This window comes from Urocitellus parryii, chromosome 3 (genome assembly GCF_045843805.1).
Source record: "Urocitellus parryii isolate mUroPar1 chromosome 3, mUroPar1.hap1, whole genome shotgun sequence".
NCBI classification, from domain to species: Eukaryota; Metazoa; Chordata; class Mammalia; order Rodentia; family Sciuridae; genus Urocitellus; species Urocitellus parryii.
Window position 1 is genome coordinate 183747638 of NC_135533.1, and position 18423 is coordinate 183766060.

The window sequence follows — 18423 nt, forward strand, 5'->3', positions numbered from 1 at the left end:
ACATTCTTAGTGCTCTGGTTTGAATCTTCTCTTGAAAAGTCACGACTTTCTCCGTTGCCAAAACCAGTGAACTTTGCTCCCTCTTCATTCCTTCTGACCAGCAGTGAGTGGACACTTGGCCAGACGGCTGCTGCTACTTCGGATTCTTTTTCTCTTCTGATTTCTCTGGTTCTTTATTATTCAGATTCCTGCCCATTCTCCGTTTGCTCCCATCCTGGTGTCCTGTTTCCATGTCCACCAAACCATTGGCCACTCCCAAAGGTCAGTTCCTGATGTCCGCCCCCACCTCTGTCTTCTCTCAGACATTATCAATCTCCTCTTATGACGTCACGGTCATCTTTCAGGGCTGGACTCCTAAGTGATTTGATTGAAGAGCTGTTCTCTGGCCAAAATTCACAGTGCCATCTCTCTAACAACCTCTGGAATTGCCACATGGATTTTTTTTTATTTATTTATTTATTTTTTAATTTACCTTTTAATTTTATTTACCTTTTTTAATTTAATTTTTTTAAATGTACCTTTCTTTTCTCCCTACTAGGCCCTGGTTCCCACTGTTTCCTTTAGTCCGACCAGCCACCCCCATCTCTTTCCAATGTGATACTGTTATTCTTGAGTTATTGACTTCCATCTCTCACATCCAGAATGTTCTTCCCTCTCCTTTTTGCCTCCCCCTCCCCCAGTGAGACCCCATTCTCTGAGGCCATCCCACAGCTAATTTCCATCAGGCAGCCATGTTGTTTCTGACCCCTAACCCTTTGCACACCTTGTTCTCTTCACCTGGAATTTCTCCTGCCCTCCAAGCTCTACTTGTTTGAGAAATGCAGTTGAGTATCCCGTATGGGAAAGAAACTGCCCTATGCACTAAGGATACGGAGTGAATAAGACCTACACACTCCTATAAGGAACATAGCTCAAGACCTCACAGGCTAAACCATCAGCTCAGTGGTCCAAGTTCCATCTCATAAACTTCTCCTTAGTTTTTTTTTTTTTTTTTACACCTGTTACCTGAATCAGTGGATGAATATCTCCCTTTGGCATATAGCTGAGCACACAGCAATTATTTGTTTAGGTGACTTTACCTTCACTAGAATGCATTCTCTTAAAACAGTACCCTCAATTATTTATTTAACATTGGTCACAGTACTAGACACAGTGTAAGTGTTCCTAACTATTTAAACAGAAGAAGAAATAAATAAATGCATAGAGGGATGGATGGATGGGCCAAGAATGGATGGACATATGGATGGATGGGCAGATTGATAGATGAAAAAGTGGTACAGATGGACGAACAACTGGGTGGATAGAAGGATGGACAGATGGATGGTTAAATGAATGGCTGACAGAAGGACTGGATAAATGGACACATGAATTTATAAATGTGTGGACAGATAGATAGATGGCCAGACAGATAGATGTATTGGGAAAAAAACAATTAAAAGATACTTCAGATTCATCATTATTAATGAAAAACTTATGGTTAATTGAAAAATCCAAGAGTGGGCTAGCCTATATTTAATATATCAATTAACAGTTCTCTAAAATATAAACTTAATAGAATGTGTTTGGAGCAAGAGTTATACCAAAGAACTATACTTGATGATTCTGAAGACCCTTAGGATAACCTTCAAGAACCTTGTTGAGAATAAGTTGGGTATACAGCAGGCATAAATCATTTGAAATGCTGTAAAGTGAGAGTTTTTAATTTTTTTTCATTTCAACAAAATATGTAATATGGACACTCACATATCCACATGTAGACCATTTCTCTAATGATTCGTACTTCTAAAATTTATTTGACAAGAACTTCTCCACATTAATATCCTAAATAGGGTATTTGGCAAATATCCGGAAAACTTGCAGGCCATTTGTATATCTCTTTCAAATGCCTTCTTGTCACATGGATAGCTCATGAAGACATTCATCAAATGTGTCAAGCAGTTCGTAAAATTTTGAAGCCCAAGGAGGTAACCATGGTCACGTCTATTTACTCAGCCAAGTTCAGATACAGAATCCTGCCCTGAGAGATGACCCCATTGAGGGCTGGGGTCATAGCTCAATGGTAGAGTGCTTGCCTAGTGTGTGTGAGGCACTGAGTTCAATTCTTAGCACCACATACAAATAAAATAAAGTCCATTGACAACTAAAACAATATTTAAAAAAAAAGAGAATTGAAAAATCAAAAACTGATTTACCTATGCTTTGTGTTCCCTTTTATCCAATAGGATGACACCAGCCTGTAGCATTGATCTCATCCTGGAAAAAAATTCTTTCCTCCTTACTTTCCTCATTTTCTCCTTTCTTCCTCTTTCCTCCTTTTTTAAAAATCTTTTTTTGTTTCCATATTTCTTCTTCCACTGCTGCCTTAACATTTTCACATTTTGGTACAATTCATGTACATTAAACTTGTGTTTATATGATATGTCAAGAGCATTCTCTTTATTATTATTTTCATTTATCATGAGAAAAACTCATTCCTTATTTGATTCACTATCTTCAATAGCTCTAGGACTCAATAATTATTCATTGAATAAATTAATTGATATAGGACTCCAATTATTTTTTTTAAAGAGAGAGAGAGAGAGAGAGAATTTTTTAATATTTATTTTTTAGTTCTCGGCGGACACAACATCTTTGTTGGTATGTGGTGCTGAGGATCGAACCCAGACCGCACGCATGCCAGGCGAGCACGCTACCACTTGAGCCACATCCCCAGCCCCAAATTATTTTTTAATATATTACGTTGTGTTGCAGTCATTTATATACCTAAATATATATATATATGAGAATCCTATGTTGAGCAAAAATTAATGTCCTCACTTTTTAAATGAGAAAACTGAGGCTCAGAGACCTTAGGAGACTATTGTGAGTTTGCCCAGTTCATAAATGGGAAGGTAAAATGCAGGCCTTTGGAATTCTACCACTGTCTCCTTTCCACATGTCCAGTGTTCCTTTCATTTGGTTTAAGATCTACAGAGAACATTATCTCTGTGGGTGGTAATTGATTTGGGCCTGATTTGAAACTTTGAATTGCAAGAGTGACAAATTGTTTTCTTAACAACTGAACAAAGGCAACCATTGATTCAAATATCCTATGTAGTGAAAAGCATGTGGGTGTGTGCCTCTCTTGTGTGAAACCACTCTTCACACAGACTGTATCAGTCAGTTATAGCTGTGTAACAGATCACCCCAAAGCTCAGTGGCTTTGAAACAATAAGCACTCATCATTGCTCACAAGACCATGGGTCAGATGGACTGAACTTCTGGGCTTGCTGGGCTCTCTTATGATTCTGTGGTCAGTTACCATTTGGGTAGGCAACTCTGTCACCCATGCCCAAGGTCTTTCCCAGGCTTACGGGTAGGCTGGCTCCAGGTTGGTTGAAATAATTAGGCTGTCCTCCTCATGGTCTCTCCGAATTTCTGCTTCTCAGAATTTTTCAAAGCTTAGAAAAAAAATCATGTCTATAAAAAAATTTTTTTAAAATATTTTAAGAGAAAAAAGTATGGTGAGTATGTCAGGGGAAAACATCAGCTCATTTGCTGAAAATTAATTGGGTTTAGAGGACAGTAGGAAATGAAAAATGTAGTCATTAGAATTGATCAGGATAGATATTATTGTTTAATATTTGGAAGCCCATAACTTGCTATAAAGAACCTACATGACACCGAACAAGATACCCGTTTATCTGGAACCATCTGCTTCAGGAAATTTCTTTTTGCCCTTCTGCCCCCTATCAGATCAGATACTGTTTCTCAAAGGCAGAGTAGACCACTCCATGAAAGAAACATAAATGGGCGTATGTGTGTGCCTGGCAACTTTTTACCCTCTTTTAAGATTATTGATTCCTGAATCTGAGACTGCCTGCCTTTTCTTCCCAAAAAAGTTAAAAGACCCACAAAACAGCATTTCAGAGACATGAGGGCAGATGAGGTCGCAGCAAAGGTGAACTTCAGCTTAACACAGCAAAGAAGTTCCTGCTTGTGAAAATGGTGTAAAGTGGGTGTTGGACTCCTTTTCTTGTTTGGAAGGCTTTAAAACACAGTGAATTGATTGTGGAGTACATGTGTAAGTTGACTCCAGATTAAAAAGCAGAGAGAGGGTCAGCACCATGGTCTTAAATTTCCATTTGCCATGGTTGAGGTATGTACCATTAATCAAGGTCTTTATCTCAGCCCTTATCTACATTGGGTAATTCATTTTTACTTTTTTGTTTTGTTTTGTTTTGTTTTGGTGCTGGGGATTAAACCCAGGGATGCTTAACCACTGAGCTACATCCCCAACCCAATTTTTAAATTTTTTTTTTTTTATTATTTTGAAATAGGGTCTTGATAACTTGCTTCGGGCCTTGCTAAATTGCTGAGGCTTGCCTTGAACTTGCAATTCTCCTGCCTCAGCCTCTTGAGTCGCTGGGATTACAGGAGTTCACCACTCTGCCTGTCTCACGTTGGGTAATTTTTGTTACAAACACGAAGCTACAGACAGGTCTGCCGTCTGTGGGCAGGACTTAGAAAAAGCCAATGTCAAGAGTGGCCTGTTGCTGAGAGGATCCAGGCCGAGTACTGCTGATTTTGAGGAAAAGCATCTGAGAGTGTGTGCAATTTCCCAGGTACACATTACCAGCTCCTGATTTTTGTTTTTGTTTGGTTGTTGTTGTTTTTTTGCTTTATTAAAAAAATATTTAATTTTTAGTTGTAGTTGGACACAATACCTTTATTTTATTTATTTATTTTTATGTGGTGCTGAGGATCAAACCCAAGGCTTCGCACTTGCAAGGTGAGCACTCTACCGCTGAACCACTCAGCTCCTGCTTTTGCACATTATTCTGGAATATTTTCTTTTGCCTCATCTCTATGGTTGACCTGAAAATATTTTTTACAGCTCATATGTTCATAGAAAAGAATATGTCATTTAAAAGGGAGCCTTCTTCCGGGCATGGTGGCACATACCTGTAATCCCAATGGCTTGAGAGGCTGAGGCAGGAGGATCTCGAGTTCAAAGCCAGCCTTAGCAACTTAGTAAGGCCCTGAGTAACTCAGGGAGACCCTGTCTCTAAATAAAATACAAAAAAAAAAAAGGCTGGGGATGTGGCTCAGTGGTTAAGTGCCTCTAGATTCACTTCCCAATGCAAATAATAATAATAATTATTATTATTATTATTATAAAAAATAACAAAGGGAGCCTCCAAACAACAGATCCCTCACCTTGCAAGACTGGGCACCATGCTGGCCTGCCTGAAAGGAATATGTCCAGAGCAGTGCTGCCTGCCCGAGCCTAGACAGAGGCAGAAACGAGAATCTGGAACACTCAACTCCCAAATAGAGGCAGAATCTCTATATCCAAAAGCCACCCATGAATGAGAAATGTGTTTAGAATTGTTTGAACATTCCATCCATATAGCACACCACTTGAACTGAAAGGAAGCGTTTGGCATCTGCACATTCAGATATTTCAGGGATTTTCCGTAACTGCTTTGAATAACTTTACGAAGCTGAGCGGGGCTAGAAGATCCTTGTTAAACTCTCCAAATGCTACGTCCAGACTATTTCCCCCCGAGACTTGAATATTTCATAGTCTATAAGAATTCTAAGTATGCTCTCTGCTTGCTCACTGACACCTCGGGGGCCAGGTCATCCCTTGAACTTTGCAGCCCCACGGGGCCCTGTGTCACCTTTACAAGTCCTTGCACACGCCTGGCCAGGTTGCAGGCTTGGAGCCATTCCATCTCTGTCTGGCAAACCCTGAAATCAAGGTCCCAAGGAATGAAAGGACTTTCTTCCTTTGACACACACTCTTGGGTTTCCTGCCCTCAGGCTGCTCCCAAAGGCACCTGTCTTGTTAGTGTTGAGAACATAGAGCCACAGCCTCTCTCTCTGGCCTTCTTTCTCTGGGTGTTTGTTGGAATCCCGACTAGCATAACCAGGGCAGGGGCTGTATTAAGGAAGGGACAATCTCTACCTTCAGGGTGTGGGGGGTAATCACTCCCCACCTTCACTGCAGGGACCTGCTGTGTTTATGACTTGAGCGCCACTCCCCAAATCCTCAAATTATGGGAAATGTATGTCTGCAGCAATTAGGGATAGACCCACCTGCCTTCAGTTCCATGGTGGTTCATTTACATAATTAGTTCAGAAAATTTTTTTTTTTACTTCCTTGGTTCTTTTTAAATTTTTTAATTTGTTTGAATTAGTTATACATGAGAGTAGAATGCATTTCTGCACGTTGATATATCATACATAGATGGGATATAATTTTTCATTGTTCTGAGTGTACATGTTGCAGAATCATATTGGTTATGCAGTCACATATATACATACAGCAATAATGTCTGTTTCATTCTATTATCTTTCCTATCCCCACATCCCCTTCCCTCCCCTCCCATCACTTCCCTCTACCTAATCTAAGGTAAGGCTATTCTTCTCTTGTGCCCCACCCCCAGCCCCTAGATTCACTCCCCAGTGCCAAATAATAATAATAATAATAATAATAATAATAATAATAATTATTATTATTATTATAATTATAATAGGAGCCTCCAAACAACAGATCCCTCACCTTGCAAAAATGGGCAATTAGCCCATTGTGAATTAGCATCCGCATATAAGAGAAAACATTTGGCCTTTGGTTTTATGGGATTGGCTTCTTTGGCTTAGCGTGATGTTTTCGGACTTTAAACTAAGATACAACTGTATTTTTGTGCTTCCTCTTGCGTCTATCAATATGTTAGCTACTGGCCCTCCCCCACTTGCAACGAGCTGATAGCTTCCAATCACCAACTGTGACCCATTATTCTTGTAGTTAGCAAGGAGCTAAGGAGTTGAGATGGGCAAATTTCAGGCTTTAATTTTCAAGTGAGAATAAATAGACCATTACGCACCCTTTCCTAAACTGAATATAAAATACTTTATGGACAAAAAAAAATACCATTAATTATATTTTCTTTTTCTTTTCTTTCTTTTTTTTTTGACACCAAGAAATTTGTAGTGAAGCCTTGTTTTCCTCTCTTCCTGAGTCCAAGTAAGATCCACATCTTTTTGCATGTTTCCTACATTAAATTTTTATTGTGTGCATAGAAATCAATATTCCAGATACATGCACAAGTGCACACATTAAAATGAACACGACTTCATTTATTTCCATGATTAGACATTCAAATAAAAGTGGTTGGGTGTCTGTTTTCATATTCATAGGTCGAGATCCGTACATCAGAGGTATTTGTATAAGTGACACTTTTATTACATTCATTTCATTTGCAATATGATAGTGGATCATAAATATGTTACTTTTATGCCACCAAATCTGATTTGTAGCACTTAGCCCCTCACAAGGAGAATGCTTGATATTTTATGGAGCACCTTTAGTCCAAGAAGCGCTTTGCAAACATCGGGCCGGGTTCTTTCAGGTATATAAATCACATTCATGACCCTGGGGGTGATCCTGGCCACTGCTGCGGGGGGTGGAGAGCAGTTAGTGAGCCCTCAGCAGCCCCTAAGGTGATCGGGAAGCCTTTAATTTCTGAAAGCAGGAGGCTCAGGTGAGCTCTGACCTGCCGCACAGGCTCTGACCGAGGGTAGCACTCCACATGTCCCTCTGTGGCTCACAAGAGAGTGTGGGTTTTTTTCCCTTTTTTTTTTTTTTGTACTGGGGATGGAACTCGGGGACTCTCAGCCACTAAGCCACATCCCCAGCCCTATTTTGTATTTTACTCAGAGACAGGGTCTCACTGAGTTGCTTAGCACCTTGCTTTTGCTGAGGCCGGCTTTGAAGTCATGATCCTCCTGCCTCAGCCTCCTGAGCTGCTGGGATGACAGGCTTGAGCCGCTGCACCCAGCTCACAAAACAGTTTTTGAGCCCCACTGTGGACCAGGTGCTATGCATATAAAGGGCCCATGAAAATATGGCTCTTGCCTTCCAGACATCCACAGAACAGGAGGGGAGGGCCAGCCGTGCAGAGCCTGTTCTGATGCAGATGTGACAGTGGGGGCCCCTCCCCCTGCTTCCCCGTTCCCTCCCTGTTCCTTCCCCACTTCTTCTGGGAGGCGGTGGCTGAACTGTGCTGGAAAGCCTCTTGTCAAGCCCCAGCCCATCATGGATATGTTGGTGCTTGTTGCAGCCAGGGACAGCTGGAGCCAGAGAGGACAGCATCAATGGCACAGTGGCTCCCTGCCCATGAGCCCACACTGCCCTCTGTGCCTGCCCCCATTCCCAGCCTCTGGGATGGGGAACCCCCACCACCACAGTGATACATGTGCAGGGCTCCCTGAAGCCTCCCTCCCAGCATTCACTACACCCTGGGTAGCAGACACAGTGGGTGGGAGCAGGAGCCCATGGGCTGCACTGGGGCTCAGAAGCAGAGCACTCACCTAGTATGCGGGAGGCCCTGGGTTGGATCCTCAGGATCACATAAAAATAAAGGTATTGTGTCTATCATGCAATTAAAATAAATTAAAAAAAAAAAAAAGAGCAGGCGCCCTGGAGCCATCTGCTGAGTGCAGAACCAGCTGTATCACTTAGAATGCGTGGCTTTGGGAAGGTTCCTCACCCTTCTGTGTGCCCACTTGCCATCTGCATAACAAAGGCCTATGGGTGACACCTGCCCTTTCAGGTTGTCATGGGAGTGAATGACTTAGGATGAACAGAGAGTTTCAGTAAGTGCCTGGCAGCACCTACAACACTTATAATGAACACTTTCAATATCCTAATAAAAAAAAAATACTCCGGGTTATGAATCATAATAATAGTGGCACCAATAGTACTTTATGAGTAATGTCTGTCTCCTGCCATAATAGAGCTCCCCAGCAGCTGGAGGGAGGCATCCTGTGTGGCTTGTTATTTCACCCCTGCAGCAGTAGGTGCTCAATAAACATCCATTGTATGAACCAATAGAACAGTGGAGGAACAGAGGAGTCCATCTGCTCATTTGATGCCATTACCAGAGAGCTCCTCTGAAATCAGCATTTCCTTTTTTATTTTTTCCACTTTCCACTTTTATTGGTGCATGATAGCTGCACGTAATGATGGGGGTTTATTGTTACATATTCATACAAGCCCACAATATATAACAGTATTTCCCCTCTCCCTCTTCTCCTCCCTGCCCCCGGTCACTTTCTTCTTTCTGTTGGGGATGGTTGGCCCCTCTGAGGCTTCTAGGTCAGGAGCTAGAGCTGATTTTCATAAGTTCTACTCCCCCACCCCCTTTTCTCTTTTTCTCTCCAGCTTCCACATCTGAGAGAACACATAGGACTCTTGTCCTGAGTCTGGCTTATTTCGCTTCACATGATGGTCTCATTCCATCCATTGTCCAGCCAATGACCTAATTTCCTATTTCTATGGCTGAAGAAAACTCCATCGTGTCTATACACCACGTTTCCTCTATCCACTCATCCACTGATGGACACCTGGGCTGGTTCCTAGTACTGCGGATTGTTGAAAGCATCATTTCTTACCGCGAGTCTCCCCCACCCCTGATGCCACGGGCCTCATGCTAACCCCCCAGGTTCTCCGTGATCAGGCCCACCCATTCCTACAAGGAAGGGCTCTAAGTTCTTCCTGCATAACCAGCCCTCATAAACCTTTCCAGGACACTTCCTCTGTCTCCTCTAGCACCATACCCAAGCAGCTCGGGGAGGTGCATCTGCCATCAGGGAAGAGGGCCTTGGAACAGGTGGAGACGCCTCTGGGCTCCACCCCAGGTGGTGAGCCCTGGAGCTGGCGCTTGCTGCAGATATCGGGCTTCCCCTCCGGCACCTGTGTCACCCCTGACCCTCACTGGTGGCCTACCAGGGGGAAAGCCCTTGCCCTTCTGCTCCCTAGGAGCTCCTGACCTAGAGGACTCAGGGGGGCCAACCATCCCCAACAGCTGGTCAGAGCCCCCGTCTCCAGGGCCTCCTGGCTTCCTGTGCACGGCATCCTTGATTCTGATGTTCCTTGGTAGTCAGCCCCATGCCTGGTCCAAATGCCACATCTGTCTTCCACCATAGTTTTAAACCATGGAAGCAAAGTAGCGGCCAAAGCTACATGTTTGGAAGATTTTCCCATCGGCTTAGGAAGCTTCGTGGAGCAGAGCTTCGGGTTACAGTGTGGGAGAGATTCTGGGGCCCCGGGAGTCCTTAGACAGCAGGCAGCCATAATGGGATGCAGCTTATGGAGGATGAGAGGGGTCTGGAAGGTGACCTGAGGTTACACATTGGTCTCTGGCAACCAGCTGCTGAGGATGCTCCCATTTGGACCCTAAATTCCCGAAGAAGGTGATCCAGCTTTGCAGCTGATGTCTTGCAAATGGCGGATGCTGTCACCACACAACCCAGGGAGTTTGTGCCCTACTGAACCTCACCAAGGTCCCCTTTCTACATGACCTGGCCTCTTGCTTTTGGCTTGGTTCAGATGCCCCATGGTGACAGCTCAGAGTGTCCCCTCTCTGCAAGGTAGAGGTGTGTTTATTCAAGTAAGCTTTTGGGAGTGGGGGAGTGAGGCGGAGTCTGCTGGAACACAGGTCCACATACCTGCTGGGCTGGGGCTGTGGTTAATGTCAGGGGGCTTGTTTGATGGCCATTCCCCAGCTCCCTATTTTATATTTTATGTAGAGACAGGGTCTCACTGAGTTGCTCGGCACCTCGCTTTTGCTGAAGCTGGCTTTGAACTCACGATCCTCCTGCCTCAGCCTCCCATGTGCACCACCACGCCTGGCCTCTCTCTGCCTTTCTGCATGTTCCCCTGAACTCCTCACTCAGCTACTTTCCAACAGGGTGTTCTTGGGCCTGTAGAAATGGGATTATAATGGCCACCTCACCCGGGTGACTGTGGGGATTTCATGAGCTAGAATTCCTAAACTACCTGAAGTGTTGTCTGGCCCTCGAAAAGCCATCACGAACTCGTATTACTCTTGCCACTTTCTGTTTGAGTGGTCGTAAGTGCTGCTTGATTTCCGAGTCGAGTCCAGACAGTTCCTATTGTGCAGTTCCTCGTGGCCCTAGGATTCTTTTGGTGGTTGTTTTGAGATACGATTCACTGGGCACAGCAATTTTGTTGTTGTTGTTTTTGTACCGGGGATTGAACTCAGGGGCACTCGGCAACTGACTCACACCCCCAGCCCTATTTTGTATTTTATTTAGAGACAGGGTCTCATTGAGTTGCTCAGCACCTCACTGTTGCTGAGGCTGGCTTTGAACTCACGGTCCTCCTGCCTCAGCCTCCCAAGCCACTGGGAACACAGATCATTTTAAAGTATCCAATTCAGTGTAGTGTATTCACAAAATTATATGACCTTCAAAGGCTGGAGCATTTTCATCTCCTCAAAGAGAAATCCCATACCCATCAGTACTCACTCCTTATCCCTGTCCCCCATCCCAGCCCTTGGTGACCACGAGTCCACTATCGGGTCTGTGGATTTGCTTATTCTGATTCTAAAAATAGAATCATGCAACATGTGGCCCCTTGGGATTGGCTCTCCCACTCAGCACAATATTTTCCGGGTCCGTCTGTGTTGGAACACGTGTCAATACTTCGTTCCTTTTTGATGACAGATAATGCTCCATTTTATAGCTAGACCACATTTTGTTTATCCACTGATGGTTTGATGGACATTTGGGTTGCTTCCACTTTTGAGCTATTATACACAATGTCGCTGTGAACAGTCGTGTTCAAGTTTGACATGGACATCTATTTTTAGTTCTCTTGGGTGGAACCTAGGAATTACTGGTTCAATATGGTAACTGCGTCACTTTGGGAGGAACTGCCAAACTTTTCCTTGGGACTCTGCTTGCAAAATATCTTTGTAGCTTAGATTTGATTGTGGCATAGCCTCTGCCATACCCCCCAACCCCTCCCTAGAAGCACCACGGGGGCATCTCTGCCACCTCAAGCTGCCAGTGCCCTCTCACTGTATCTTTTTTGCCTACTATATTCTTTATTTTCTTCCTGCCTTGAAATCCTACAGGACGCCCTTTTGCCCTGCCTCCTACACCAAAGTAGCTGCCAAAGCCATGTATTTGGAAGATTTCCCCCATCAGCTTAGGAAGCTTCTGTCTTGGGAAGGATCTGGTCAGTGGAAAAGACTACAGTTGAGACCGAGTACCCAGTCCTCCCCCTCCCTCCAGTGACTAGGATAGTGTTGTTTCAGGGTCTTAGGGGAAACACAATACTAGGAACCATGTTCTCCTCAAACATGTCCCTTCCTTGGGAATAAGTGAGTCCACATGACTTATTGGTCACATAAACATGCACACAATCCTCAGCCTCCTTGGACTCAGTTTCTTTACCAGCAGAATGGGTTTGAAATTGCTCGCCTGATAAGGGGGTTAAATGCAGTTCTGGAGATAAAGCTGCCAGGAAAGTCTTCAAGATGTCCAAGCCAAGCCCTCTCCTCCCGACTGCCCTTCCTCCTGGGCTCTCATGTCCCAGTGCCATTCACCTCCCATTTTCTCTGTCTCCCTTTCCAACTCCCTCTTTCCTTTTATATTTTCTCCTCTCTCCCTGTCTTTCTTCTTCGCTCCCAGCGTGGACCCAGGGGCCTGCCAGTTCTCAAATGGCCGGCATGTCCTTGCGTGGGCAACCCAGGACCAAATCCTCTTAGGGCAGATCAGATTATGCCCTGGGTCATTTTGCAGCATAGATTCCCAGGTCACAGTGGTGGCAGACACAGCCAGGCGGTGTCCAGCCTGGCACCCCTGGGTCCCCAGGGAACATGGACTCCCCGGAGGGGATTGCATGGTCCGGTTTCACCTGTCCGCCTCCCTGGGTTCCAGTTTCCTTCCCCAGGAGATCCTAGCCAGGGGCTGGGCGTTGAGTTACACTCTGATTTGCCGTCATCTGAGAGGCCTGAGCTGTGGGAAGAAGCACAGGCCTTCCACAGCACCCGGGCCTGAGCCCAACTGTGCAGGAGCTGAGGCGGCCATGCTGAGGTGCAGCAGGCCAGGTGGGCCCTGGAATGGAGCATCTGTGAATGAACAGGTGAACGAACAGATGGGGTTTACAGGCTGAGCGTTTCATACTTCTTTAAAATAACATTAAGCCGGGCACAGTGGTGCATGCCTGTAATCCCAGCGGCTCAGGGGGCTGAGGCAGGTGGATCTCGAGTTCTAAGCCAGTTCTGGCAACCGCGAGGCACTAGGCAACTCAGTGAGACCCTGTCTCTAAAAAAAAAAAAAAAAAAAAAAAATACACAATAAGGCTGGGGATGTGGCTCAGTGGTTGAGTACCCCTGAGTTCAATCCCTGGTTCCCTGCCCCCCCCCCCCCGCAAAAAAATACCATATTGTCTTTTGTTATTTATAATGTTATTAAAGAAAATGTTGCAAGCAGAAAAACATGAGAAGGTAAAAACCATCATCTTATCATTCGTAAGACACATCTCTTCAAAAGCGATGATTCGGTCAGAAAGCTGGAAAGCAAAGACACTCCGATGCTGGGCTGGGGAATACCAGCTGCGAAGCCACATTCAAGGACTTTACTCCCTGGCAAGAGAGGGGCCCTCGTGATGTCTCTCAGGGCGTCCCTCTGGAGCTGGGAGCAGCACTCTTGGAAGAATTTTTTTTCTTCAAGGAATTCAGTCCACACAGAAAGTTCTCTCCCACTCGCCAAGGCTCAGCTTTCCAGGTGACCTGAGTTTTCCCTAAGAACTGGCGGGTGCACACACAGACGTGCAGTCCTCGCTGTCTGTCCAGGCCCCCGGCTGCACAGCTCCCTTTCCCCAGGGATGTCCGTATCCCACCTCTCCCTTCTGTTCCCATTCCAAGTATCCGATGAAACCTCCTGGCCCAGGCAGCCCAGGCCCAGCATTGAAGTGATCTCTGATGTGTCCTGTCTCTCATTTCCAGCTGTCAGGAATGACAGGAACAAGAAGAAGAAGGAGCCCTCCAAGCAGGAATGTACAGAGAGCTATGAGATGACAGCGGAGCTGGACGACCTCACGGAGAAGATCCGGAAAGCTCATCAGGAAACCTTCCCCTCACTCTGCCAGCTGGGCAAATACACCACGGTAAGAGCCGCTCCCGCCCCGAGCCGCTGGGAGCGTGGGCACAGACCCTCACACACACTCTGCCCTGGGCCTGGTAGGAACATCCCAGGACTTGCCTGTCAGCGGAGTGGGGCTGCACCGTGGCCATATCTCTGCAGGTGGTGGCCTTCAGACAGTCACAGGGTAGATGGGTATTTCCCCAGTTCCATTAGTCATGCATGCATTTTGCTCAAGAAGCTGTAATGGAAAAAAAAGAAGAAGAAGAAGAAGCAGTAATAGGTGTGGGAGAGAGCTTGCCTAGCACGCAGAAGGCCCTGGGTTCAGTCCCCAGCACTGAAAAAGCATTGACTGAACATGTCCTGTAGGCCCACTTGTAGGCCAGGCATGGGCGACATGAGCTGTCACTGCTCTCAGGAACTTTGGTCTAGTGAAGGGAATAAATCAAGCCAGCAAAGAATCACAGGTGTCACGTAAACACCTGTACAGAACCCAGAGGGAGCCCAGAGTGGGTATGGGATCAGACTTTTTAAAAACACCAATCCAGCTATAAAATCGAACCAAGATGACTGGGGCCATTTCCTGGGCCACGGTCTGGCTTTGGGGAGCGGATATGTGTGTATAAACCCAAGCCGGGGCCTGGAAGAGCAGAGTGGAGGAGCCCCCCTGGGTGCGTGGTCCCCTGTACTCCCTCCTGTTATGTGAGAAAGGGCTTTCGCTACAATTACGAAATCAAGAAGGGGGCGAGGGGGAGGTGAGATGACAACGTGGGAGGCGTTAGTTGGCTGGTCTAGGATGTGCTGGTGGAGATGTCTGAGGTCCTTGGGTTTTTTCCAAGGCATTTTGGCACTTGTTGTACTCATGGTGGGTATTCCTGATGCTGAGTCGGAAGTGGGAGTGAGGATGGGGGATGCCCCACAGGATCTTGAACGCCCCTCGAGGAGTCTGTGTATCATCTGTAAAGAGTGGGGAAAACCGACGCCTCTGGTCAGACGTCCCCTCTGTCCTTATGGCCTCAGAGTCAGGCGGTAGGGGTGAGACTTGAACCCGAACCAACGGTTCAATTCCCAAGGCGGATCTCTCAACTCCTACACACAGTCGAGACCAAGAGGTCAGCTGACAAGGTACAATGGAAGCAGGAACCCCTGGAGGCATCTGGTCAGGAGGAGGTACTTGTTCTCCAGGAATACATCAAACCTTTCTCTCCAGCAAAGGAAAAGAGACCCGAGTGGGGAGGTCTTCCTAAAAGAGGAGGCTTTGCGCCGGGTCATGAGGTGAGACCCAGCCAATGGAAATACAGAATCCTCCTGCCTTCTTGCCTCCTCCTCTTAGAGCAGCCTCGTCAGTCCCCCAGGCCCTGACTTAGGTGGCAACCAGGTGAAGTGGGCCCCCTTCTGATCTGCCAGAGGGGCAAGACACAGGCAATGTCCCCCCAGAACACACCCTGGTGTGGCCTGGGCTCTGGGGTGGCTCACGTGTGAGCAGCCTGCCTCCAACCACAGATCAACAGAAGCCAGTGGATCAGGACCCCGGCCTCCTTGCCATGTGGGCAGGATGGCTCTTAGGCACTATCTCCGCCATCTCCCAGAATTCCACAGTCAGCACAAGCCCGATGCCCAGGAATGGTCTGTACTGACTATCATCTGCCCTCAACCCTTCCCTATGACTCTTCCCAGGTTTCCTGGGATCTCCTTCCACATAAACTATTGGCATCCAAATCCTGGTTTCAGGGTTGGCTTCTGGCCCAAGGCAGAGGGACTGTCCACTGGGCCTCTTGGGCCTTTGCCTATTCACCCCGCTTTGTGGGGGAGATGCCATCTTGTTAAGTGGGGCCTATCATCCTAAGCACTTTTGTTTTAGTCAGCTTTGTGTCGCTGTGTCCAAAGTGCCTGACAAGAACAACCTAGAGGAGGAAAAGTTTATTTTCAGCTCAGTTTCAGAGACTCAGTCCATGGTCGGCCAACTCCACTGGGCCGAAGATGAGGCGGAATATCATGGCGGGAGGATGTGGCAGAAGAAAGTGGCTCAGGACTTGACAGCCAGGAAGGGAGAGAGAGAGAGAGAGAGAGAGAGAGAGAGAGAGAGAGAGAGAGAGAGAGAGAGAGAGAGAGAATGCGCACACAAGGTGCCAGGGACAAAATATAAACTCTAATGGCATGTCCCCAGTGACCTACTTCCTCTAGACAAACCCTACCTGCCTATAGTTACCACCCAGTTAATCCATTCAAATGGATTAATCCATGGTTAGGTTACATCTTTCATAATCTCATCATCTCATCTCTGAGGGAAGCAGAAACATATGCCTCCCAGTCCTGCTTTGTCTCACACATGAACTTTGGGGGGACACCTCATAGCTAAACCACAAGAACTTCATAGGGACATTTCTGCACCTTTTTCAATCAAGCAGAGAAAATAGAAATACAAGTTCATCTCAGAGGCTAGACCCTAACCACTGGGCCGCACAGCCTCCTTGGTGATGCGCCCTGCCCATTCCCTGCCTTGGAAACCGTATCCCAGCCGGCCTTTCTCTGTAATTCTACTATCTCCTTGCGTCTCTCGCTTTGTTTTTATTGTAAGTGACTTCAAATCCTTTCTGGAAGTAGGTGGGAATATAAATAAATAACAGAAGCCATAACACATTCTCTGCTGCCGCTCAGCTCCCAGTCGAGCAGTTTTTCAAAGAGCTTTTTTTAGATAGGCAGTTGCTTCCTCTGCAAGAAACTTCCTGCCACCTTCACCAGAGTGGCATCCCTGTCAGATGCCTTCAGAATAAGTGGGTAGACAGGAATTAAAAAAAAAAGGCAGGCAGCCAACCGCCCACCTACAAATCGTTCAGAGAGTAGCTCCTTTTCCTTCCCTAATGAGGGCTGATTTGGGACAAATGGTCAGGCACCAGGAGGTAGCAAGAATGAATGAGGGAAGCAGAAATATATGCCCACCAGGCCTGGGCAGGGTGCCCACCTACCAGCTTTGGAGTTGGTGTGCTTCTTGGGAAGTTGTCTAACCAATGACCTCTCTGCACAAAAAGGGAGTGGGGTGAACTCCGGGTGGAAAGGTAGAAAGCAGAGGAGTAGCTATATATAGAGGCGTGTTCCAGAGCAGAAGGGAACAGAGGAAATGTCCTCACTCTGAGGATGCTGACGCTGCCTCCTTCAGTTGCCCCTAGCAACTATGTCACCGGGGTTTAGAGGGTTTTGTAGACCCAAATCCAAACCTTGCCACCATGTAACCAGGGTTTGGAGGGATTCCTAAACCCAGATGCAAAATCTTGCCTGTGCTACTTAGGAGGTGCGTGACCTTGCCAACTTGACACCACCATCTGATCCTCAGCTCCTTCACTGGTACCATGGGAATTGTACTGATGCTTGAGAAAAATGTATCCGAGGATCTCACAGTTTCTGGGGGAGAGGAGGTATGCAGACAGGCAAGTGTTCCCCTCTGGATCGTATGACGAACATCTTGTCATTATTAAAAGCCATGTGTCCAAGTTCTTGAAGAGGGCTATGGGAGGTGTGACCTGAGATTTCCAGGTAGCATGGCCCCAACCAGCCCTGTGCAGTTGTTCATCACCCTGCAGGGCTGGTGGAATATAAGATGTCCTCTGAGGGGCTCATGAATTTGCACTGATTTAAGAAACCCTTAACCTACCAGAAAAATGACCACAAACAGGGCTGGAGTAGTGGCTCAGTGGTAGAGCACTTGCCTAGCCCATGTGAGGCATTGGGTTCGATCCCCAGCAACACATAAAAATAAAATAAATAAGGACAAAGTTATTTTTTTAAAAAAAATAAGCATAAAAAATAAGAAAGGTTGGGTGCGGTGGTGCACTCCTTGTAATCCCAGAGGCTCTGGAGGCTGAGGTGGGAGAATCACGAGTTCAAAGCCAGCCTCAGCAACAGTGAGGTGCTAAGCAACTCAGGAAGACCCTATCTCTAAGTTAAGTACAAAATGGGGCTGGGGATGTGGCTCAGTGGTTGAGTGCCCCTGAGTTCAATTCCAAGTACCCCATAAAAAAAAAAAAGAAAATTGACCACAAACATAATCATTAAGCCACCTAAAGACTTTCTAGAAGATGCAATTCCAGCCATTCTCGGGCTTGGCTTTCTTTTTAGACAAGTAACATTTGTGGTCAGGCAGATAATCAAAACCTGAAACTCAGGGAGGTCAGCGTCCCAGGAGAGGTGCACCAGGTGAGGTGGAAGATAAGTGAGGAGTCAGGAGACCTGAGTTCCCATCCCTACTCTGTCCCCTCCCAGCCTCCCTCACCTTGAACCAGCCCATAACTTCATAAGCCTCCCATTTCTTGCCAGTAAACAACCCTTGCCTGGTGCATATCCTTAGAACTTTCTTTGATCCTCCAGCACGTGCTTACTGCATGCTAGGGTGTCGTTTCCTAGGGCTGCCCTAATAAAGGAATTCAAACTGGAGGACTTGAGAGGACATTAGATAATTGTCCCACAGTTCTGAAGCTGCCACCA

General features: G+C 46.3%; 1 protein-coding gene across 1 annotated transcript in view; it reads left to right on the top strand.

Moving 5' to 3' along the window:
- The window catches only part of Rarb (retinoic acid receptor beta), a 163954-nt gene that overhangs the window by 123304 nt on the left and 22227 nt on the right, over positions 1–18423 (top strand). The window contains exon 4 of the mRNA XM_026406690.2: positions 13809–13969. Within this exon, the coding sequence (XP_026262475.1) occupies positions 13809–13969 (161 nt within the window). The remainder of the gene's footprint in view (positions 1–13808; positions 13970–18423) is intronic.